This window comes from Elaeis guineensis, chromosome 8, assembly GCF_000442705.2.
Source record: "Elaeis guineensis isolate ETL-2024a chromosome 8, EG11, whole genome shotgun sequence".
NCBI lineage: Eukaryota > Viridiplantae > Streptophyta > Magnoliopsida > Arecales > Arecaceae > Elaeis > Elaeis guineensis.
In genome coordinates this window covers 17547674-17556553 of record NC_026000.2, presented here as the reverse complement: position 1 = coordinate 17556553, position 8880 = coordinate 17547674, and the positions used below count along the sequence as shown (strand labels likewise).

Sequence of the window (8880 nt, the reverse complement as noted above, 5' to 3'; positions counted from 1 at the left end):
TATGTTGACTACTTGAAAAGGATTAGATTAGATCCACAAGCAAGATCCACCATATTAGGAAATAGAATTGCATATCAAACTTCTAAAAATCATAACTTGTTCATGCAAGGTCTACTCAAGATGTTTTTTAAAAAAATATTGCACAAATTTTTGAGATCTACGATGTGGAGCCTTCCCTTAAAGGTGAAGATCAATGCTAAATTCTATCATTTAAGCTCCAAAACTAGATCGATGGAAGCAAAAATTTCTTTTTTAAAAAAGATTTTAACCACGCAAATCTCACAATCTAGAAAAAATTAAATAGAGCAACTCAAAAAAAAAAAAAAAATCCTATAGAATGTTAACTTTTCATACTTATTTTTAGTAATTATACCTATTTTTAAAAAAAAATTATATTCTTTTAACTAAAAAAAGAATAGGATGGATCTCAATGATATAAATAGAGATTATATAATTCTGTTTGTTATTCATTAATAAAAGAAAAAAAATCTAGACGCTACTTATATCGATTTTTTTATTTTTTTTTAAGAAATTCAAGTTGAAAAAATTATTTTCTTCTCCCTAATCGAATCAACAAGCAAGTAATAATTGAAAAATAACAAAAGCAACTGCTTGCATTACCTTATAGAGGTCTTGATTTTGGTATAATTAACACAGACCTCAGGAAATTAGATTAATCAAAGTACTTGCTCGGATAGCACCATCTTTTGTCACTTGGACAAGGGACGGGTTCAACTTCAATTGATAAGAAGAAAAGTATAGGGGACAAAGTGGGGTTTATCACCTCTTACCATCAAAATAAGAAGAAAGAATTCATACATCCTAGTTGTCGGATCATTAGCCCATCCCTGTCATGGTAGCACTTAAAGTTGGACATGCTGAACTATACCAAGAAAAGCCAATCATATTGCCAGTCCATCTTGACAAATATAAGATGCAAGATGACAAAACAATCTTAAAAAAATACATCAATATTTGTAGTATAATTTTTACTAGTAATGCACAACAACCCCATTACATGTGCTATGGTACTCGATATATCAGGCCATCACAGCACCCGCAAATCATCGCGTACAAATCTCCAACCAAACATATTTTATCACAGTTAGCAACTACAATCTCTACCCCTCCTTGCTGCACTGAAGATGAAGAAGTACCATTCCACTATTTTCTATTGAATTCCAGACAGGAATTTCGGCAACCTTTCCTCCTTACCATCCTGCACCATGTTTGACAAGCATGGGACCTGGGCAAACAATAGTTTGAAAGACCAAAATTGGTTCAATAAACCGACAGCCCTCAAAGCAATCTTTTGAGAAAGTTCTTGTTCTTTTTTTTTTTTCCTAAAATAGAAAGAGAGCCCTCAAGCAATCAAAATAACCACAAGCAAAGTTTTGTTACTGCCAAAACCTTCACTAGCATAAATTTATGCAAATGGAGTACCATCAACACCTGGTTTAGGGGACTATTGTCTCCCTTTTTGTACAAAAACTGACACATTATTCTATACACACCCCCATTACTTTTACAAAACTGCAAAGTAGGCACAAGCACATATTACTACAACATGGTGGATATATTGTTTTGTCCCAAACTTGTTGAGACATGTGAGGCAAACTTCACACAACGCAAAATGACTAACTTACAGCATTATCTCAACAAACACACTTCTGACAGAAATTGAGTTCGCACTAGCCTTGGTGCCCGTGCCCTGATGGCATGTAAGGGCATATGCTGGCATGGCAACCGCCAATATAGAACTAGCTGCCCCGGGCAGACAGAACATGGCCCACAAAGAGAGTCAACCAAACAACAAACTCAGCCTAACCCCTTGTCTTGGCTCTCTTCATACTAAGGCTATTGCGAAAGGGGGATCCTGAACCAGACAAGTGTGACCCTTCCTCACGGAGAGTGCCATTAAGCAACGCAAGCTCTCGGAGCTGCTGCTTCTTGAAGAAATCCTGTGATTCATCCTACATTAAAAAAAAAAGGAAAGAAATATGAATACGAAGACCAATTGGTAAACGGTAAGAATAAAAAAAACCTGGAATTTGGATAAGGGAAAACTGCAATACCACAGGCTTGAGCAGATCTTCAAGGATCTCACGGATTTGCATAAGACGAGCATCAACAATGTCAACAGGCAGCTCTGCCTCCACCAATATGTGAAGGGGTTCGTTTAAATGTTCATACCCTGGTTTTCCTCTCATCATCTCCTCCTATCACAAACAGCAAACGTAACATTAGCGAATGTTGGTTTCATCAGAATATAAGTTTGAAGGGAATGCCCCTTTATAATTAAAAGATCCTATCTATGTAGAAGTTAAAAATATGACTGTATGTCATTCAAGAGTAGGAAGTATCACATGATTATCCATTGGATACACCAGTGTGATATGGCATCTTTCTGGCCACAGACAGAAGAAGGTGAGGAAGAAAATGATGAGTGGGAGGGCTACAATAAAGCTAAACCTTTCCAGCTCATAGTCTAAAAATACTGGGTACTAGAAATTATCGTTGATACGGAATGTCACATTAGTGACTACTGGACAGGATTGGGGATTTGAGTTCCCTTGATGACCATGCTACATAAGAGGGCAGGCCTTGCGGCGATGGAAAGGTTGCTCCATTGTGACCTAGGTGTCATGGGTTTGAACATAGAAACAGTCTTTCTATATGGGGGGGGGGGGGGGGGGGGGTAAGGTTGTGTACATTTGACCGTTCCCAGACCCAGCAATGTCCGCTAGATGCCCTTTATTACCTATTCGGTCAGTTGTAACATAACCAGCAACTTTCCTTTTGCTTTCCACTTTGCATTGGGGTCAATTATATTGTAAAGTGTAAACAAAGATTTGTTAATGTTGAATCTCTTTTATCCAAGCAAACAGATTTGGCACTAAATAAAGTTGTCCACCAACGCACGTGCGGCATAAGAGAAATATAAAAATCAGCATTCAGCCTCCTGATGTCTTTCATAACTCCATCTGTAATCCCCCGACAGTGTGAAGGCTATTTTCCTCTTCTTTATCCATATAGAATAAATAGACTATAATTTTCTGGAAGAATGGAATTGTTAATACCCTATCTTTCTAGAAATGGCTAAGGAAATCTTGCTCATATACCATTATATCACCAACCTATGCAGAAATGACAGGTTGTCTCAATTTCAGTGTGCCTTTTTTAATAACCTTCCTAGTAGTAAACCAACACATTAAGAAACTCTAGGCTTAACAAAATAAAATATCACATAGCCTTACGATATAGTTTTCTAGTTTGTAAGTATGAAAATCAACCATTCACTTCTCCATATAAGAAAAGGATGAAAGCTGGAAGGTAAAGGAATACGTTGATTAGCATATGTCATGGTGTTTTAAGGAAGAAAACTCATGCAAAATTTCATTTCCTTCAAATAATAATTTATTATTTTCCAAATTGTGTCAATAGACTTGCTTTTAGGCTTAGCAATATATCATCCATAAATCTAGTATATAACCTCATCCAGACATCAGAATGTGCTATTGCTAGGTACCAAAGCAAATTCTGACAATGCACTTCTGACCCCTAGCACTAAATGTTCCTTGAGATATAGTTCCAACTTGTGCTGCAAAAGTGGATGCAGGTGTACATATGTAAGCATTCATACATGCACAAACAGTGATTATCAGAACTCAATTGATACCTGAGCAGGATCTTTAATGCTACCACGTCCTCTTATCAGAATACGACACTCAGTACTTGCCTCCACTCGTTTAAGAGAGTTCCCTCTAGGACCAAGTAGACGCCCAACAAAGTTATACTACACAAACAATGAAGAGAAATATCCATCAGAAAATGCTTTCTAACTTAATAATAAATTGAGGTCAAACATAAGCAAAAGGACAATTAACTTACAGTAGGGTATTTGTCCACAGGTATATCGACCCTGATTGTTTTCTTGACAATGAGATTTGATGAGCTACATTGAGACCCAAGCCAACTATGTGCTGATGAAGGCTGCAACAATCCCAAACTCTGCATGTTACATCTGATGTTCTGATCAAGCAAAAAGCTACAATATATAATATAAAATGATTCTGGAAGATGAATGAAAAATGTCAGCATAATTCTTTTGAGGTTGTATGAGAATAATATTTAAAAATCTAACCACAAATAGCCAAAATGCACAATAGGATAATGGTTTTTCTGTAAATCAGTTGCAAAAAAAGTGTGCATTTGAATGAGACATCAACATGGTCCAGGGGAAAACAAAATTCATATTTTGTCAAGGATTTTGCACACTACAAACAAGAATAGTGTCCATCTCTCCTATTAAAAACTTCATTTATTTTGTGCATCTGACATTCAGAACAAATAATATTGCCCAGATATCCAAAAGAGTTGCAGAAATGAACTGTTTGCAACTGGGTTCATCCTGTGAGTTCATGAAGAATAAATAAAGGTGAACTGATAGTAGCCGGAAACATTTACCAAATGGCAGAATAAGAAACAAGGGGAAGATTATAGTTATTCATCCAAAACAGACACTGCACAAAGACAGACAAGCTAGAGCTATATCAGGACTGCAAAAAGGTTTACAATTTCCTCATTTGACAACTCTATTAGGAAGGACATCATAGAATCATGACAAGATTCGAGGTAGGTCATACATCTCCAAATTTGTAATGTAAATGCTGATGTGTCAGAGTAATAACAGTCACATAAATTGGAATTAACACAACTTCACTACAGAACTAAGAACTAGATCAAGAATATTGGGACCTCCAACTCCACAGTAATGTTGGCACAAAGTGTTAAATGTCAAGAATGAGAACAGTTGAAGTTAATTAAAGTTAGCATGAAACCCTAACAACGCCACCTTGAGCAGTAAACTTAGATGCAAAGAGGAGTTATGTTAATGGTTAATATCCATACTTCTGATTGAAATGCTGATGCCCACCCATTCATATCAGCTGCTCCTCCATTTGAAAGTAATCCTCCAGTGGTCAGAGGGCTACCATGTTCAAGCCCACTTTGATCTAAAAGAGATGCATTCCCCAACAGTATGGTAATACGCAAAATTTCTGCTTCAAAATGTCAATTTCAAGCATAAGACGTACTAGTTAGCATCTGTTAAGAAATTAGTCAGAAGAAAATGCAGTCATTCGCTAAAAGAATGGGTTAGTCCAAGATCAGTAATAAGATCAGTGTACTTATCTGTTAATTATTTAAGGTCTACAAAACTTTCAAAATATTTAGAGCACAGAAAGAACAATCAGTATAATTAATAAATAGCTACATGTTACAGATATTATATGTATGCCTAAAAGGGACAACAGTGGAGCAAGTAAGTTCCTTGAAAGACCATATTAGCAAATAAACATTGTCAAGGAACCCCAGTTAATTAATCAAAAGCATGTTTATTACACCCATAAACCTGATCAAATACCGCAGCAGCTATTTGTATAGACAAGCTTCCGAAAAATACCTTATTTCAGTAACACAGAGCAGCGTTTTAGAATATGAATGATGCGAAAACTCCATCAATCCAAATATTTCAGAGGCAAGATCGAAATTTCATATAAAATGTATGGAAAGAGAAAAAAACAAACAACTTGTCACTCAGAAAGATCGAACAAGCAAAACAAGAGAAAATGAGAGGGTGAACATGTTGAATTTGTATTTATCATGATAATACAGAGGCTGCGTACACAACAACACTAAAAAGGAAATTGTCAAACACCTTGTGAGGGCTTGGACTCTGAGAGAGAGGGGGGAAGGGAAGGAGAAAAAGAAATAATAATAAAAAAATCAAGACTGAAGGCATCTCCCAGAAAATGGAAGAGGTAAGTAGATAGAGATACAAACCAGAAATAAGTGTTCCCACCATTCCAAAAGTAGTTTCAAAAACACAAATTGATAACTCGACATCCTACAAAATCACCACAAGCATATCTAGAAAGTACTCATATTTCCTTCAGATCTCCTACCAAATAGCATGTGACATGAACTTCAAGGCACTTCTATGACCGGTAATGGGAAAAGGCAAAGACTGGGATAGCAACCAAAATTATGCAACTTTATTGAGCAAGGGCAAATGTACTCTCATTAGGATTTTCCAACTCGGTACCCGACCCCGTACCAATGAAATCCCACTATAGTGTCAATATACGATACAGTACTGTACGTTTGTATCAGTCGGGCCAGTTTAATGTACTAGTATGGTATGGTACGCTCTATACCATTCAGTATGGGGCGGTATACCAAACACTGATTCTCACTCTCTCTGTCTCTAGAAAGCCTAGGCCATATCTTTGGTATGGAACAGAGGAAAGAGTGACCATCATTCTTGCCTATGATAGCAATTTTTTGCACTTATTGCCCATAGTAAAGAGTAAATGCCATGAGGATTTTACTTCAATAGTCATCCACATATATGCTTGAACATCCATGAGAACTTTGGGGCTCTAGACCAACTTATGTCTGTTGCATTATCGCCACCCAAAGGAAGCTATAGGAGGATTCAGGAATCTTTTTAACAAGATAAACTGAAACCTTCATTAATTTGATTACAGTTATAATAAATACCAATGCCATTAAAGCTTGATGGATTACATAAACACAGTTCTCAATCTAACTGCACTTTGATGACTCTAAAAGTACAGATTTATACAGATAAGAATATAATTTCTAGGCTAACCATGATTTTGAGTTGCAGGGATTCCTTTGGAAAAGTAACATATAGTTGCAATGTTTTGACTTTGTAGGTGAAAATGAGACAAATCTCCAAGTAGGCGTATATCTCATCTAAAACAACCAAAGAGTAACAAAAAAAACATCCCTTAAAATACTCTGATGTTCTAAAATATTCACCCTATTAACAATCTGAAGCAATAGCATAGTTCATTTGATAAAATGGGGCACCCAAGAAAAAGCAAGAGAAATCAAGAAACCAGGAGGCATATGGGGGAGGGCGAGGAACTCAAACTCCACTACACGATGAGAATGTTGGCAAAGAGTCCTCTAATCAGAGCACGTAAAATGGGGCACCCGAAAAGGAGCATTCAATATGGTTGGAAGCATTATTATGCAGAAAACATGAAAAATCATCCATCTTGGTTCACTAAGTACATAATGATAAACATTGAAATAAAACTTTGGTTCTAACTTCTAAGCTCACCCTGGTTCAGCAGCCGATAACTGTGTGGAAGCACAGGCATGAAAGGGCTCAGCTTGTGACGCTCTGCCAGCAACTCCGACAGATACCTGTAAATCAATTTGCTCTTATCATTTAGTACATGTAAAACTCAAAGAAGCTGCATGACCTCCACATAAACAGAGAGTTACAATCCACAGAATCCCAGTTAGACACTAAATACTAAAACCACGAACACTGATGAAAGCCATAAAACTTTGACAGATCCTGTGAAGAAAAGATGTCAAAACAATAACCAAAAGAAGAAGAAGAAAAAAAAAGGATTCCTAATATCAACTCTTTCAAAATCTTAAAGACAAAGAAAGGCAGCTCAAGACCAAATTCCAAGCACTGCAAGAAAGAATCTTGTCCATAATCTCTAATCCAATCCCACGTAACAAAAGAAACACAAGGACATCTAAAGATCTAGATTTTGACATAGAATTTTGTCCATAATCTCTAATCCTACATACACAAAGAAACAGAAGAGCATCTAAAGATCTCAACTTTGACATAGAGAAAAGCACGAAACCATCAACAGAAAAAAAAAAAAAAGGTGTAACGTCCCCAGACCACAAGCGTCTCGCCGCCAACGGAAAACCCAAGAACCAACCATGAGTCCATAACAGAACGCAATAAACCAGGAAATGAGTGAAAGATCGGAGACCCAAGATCGATCCCCAAATAAAAGATAGGAAATTAGGAAGATCAAAGACTAAAGTACGACAAAAACGGCTTTTCTTTTCGAAATTACACGTAGAGATTCCGAGAGGGTAGAGAGGCATACTTCTCCTGCTCGGCGATGGCGTTAGTGGCAGAGCGGATGCCGGTGATGTGAGGGGAGTGGGGGGCAGTGGAAGGAGAAGGGGAGTAAGCCATGTATCTGCCGGAAGACATGGTTCCGGCGTGGTTAGTGTCGGGTTCCGTCCAGGTTCGGATCACCGGTGGGGAGAATTCCGGCGAGATCTCGATGCCCTAAGAGCTCCTAAGCTTGGCTGGTGGGAAGGGAGGAAGAGAAAGAGATCGCATACAGAGAAAAAAGAGAAACCGAGGTATAAATACAGAAGGCAGGAGGGAGCGTGAGAGCGAAAGGAAACAGTGACCGGCCATTACAGTTTACCGCAGGGTAATAAAAAAATAATAATAAAAGGAAACAGTTATAATTGGTGCAGGTCGGAAACTTCTGTCCCTTCTAGCTCACCCACCCTGTCTCTCTAATAAAGATATTATAATCGTTAATAACGGATCGGCGAAAATGAACGTAAATATTATTTTTCATTATTTCCATTATTTTCTTTTAAATAAAGAATATTTTCAGATTTTTTAACAAAAATCTCCAAAAATAATTATACATCTAATAAAAATAAAGAGAAAGATAATGTCATTATTTTTGATTATTATCCATTATTTTCTGTTATAATTCTATTATAATAGTTATTATTTTGATGATTATTTTGATATTAAAAATTTGACAAATTAGTTTTTAAGTTAAGTAACAATCATTATGATCATTGTAGAAGTTAATAAGGGTTTTGGTAGGGAGCCGTTATGGTGGGACAACATGTTATTGGAAAACTTATGACATACTTACACCATGCAATGCATGCTTTTTGGTGTGAGGTGTGATTATCCTACACTGGACATCATATCAGGTTTCTGCATGTATACAGAGTCTGTAATGAACTGTTGGACCATACAAATTTAAATTA

The 8880-nt window shown here is 36.8% G+C and overlaps 1 protein-coding gene across 7 annotated transcripts; it reads right to left on the bottom strand.

Moving 5' to 3' along the window:
* Window positions 1–1392: 1392 nt before the first annotated feature.
* Window positions 1393–8204, bottom strand: LOC105049918 (KH domain-containing protein At5g56140). Of its 7 annotated transcripts, none has more exons than XM_073262296.1 (7): window positions 7959–8204; window positions 7157–7242; window positions 4912–5063; window positions 3892–4032; window positions 3680–3796; window positions 2076–2219; window positions 1393–1973 (listed from the first exon to the last, which is right to left on the bottom strand). In XM_073262296.1, exons 1-7 carry the CDS (start codon window positions 8066–8068, stop codon window positions 1824–1826), a joined length of 900 nt encoding a protein of 299 aa, XP_073118397.1. In that variant the 5' UTR covers window positions 8069–8204; the 3' UTR covers window positions 1393–1823. The 7 variants fall into 7 exon arrangements, with proteins under 7 accessions (XP_073118397.1, XP_010928016.1, XP_010928018.1 ...); XM_010929714.3 differs by having other exon boundaries at window positions 3892–4011; window positions 7959–8203; XM_010929716.3 differs by having other exon boundaries at window positions 3892–3993; window positions 7959–8203.
* Between the last annotated feature and the right edge of the window lie 676 nt (window positions 8205–8880).

What these genes read in the sequence shown, in the direction of transcription:
- LOC105049918 (XM_073262296.1), bottom strand. Translation starts at nt 8,068, where the DNA reads ATGTCTTCCGGCAGATACATGGCTTACTCCCCTTCTCCTTCCACTGCC. An exon ending in CATCAGCATTTCAATCAGAA is followed by an intron (nt 4,033 to 4,911) that starts GTATGGATATTA and finishes TTGCTTGATCAG; the next exon opens with AACATCAGATGTAACATGCA. An exon ending in CTGTGGACAAATACCCTACT is followed by an intron (nt 3,797 to 3,891) that starts GTAAGTTAATTG and finishes TTGTTTGTGTAG; the next exon opens with TATAACTTTGTTGGGCGTCT.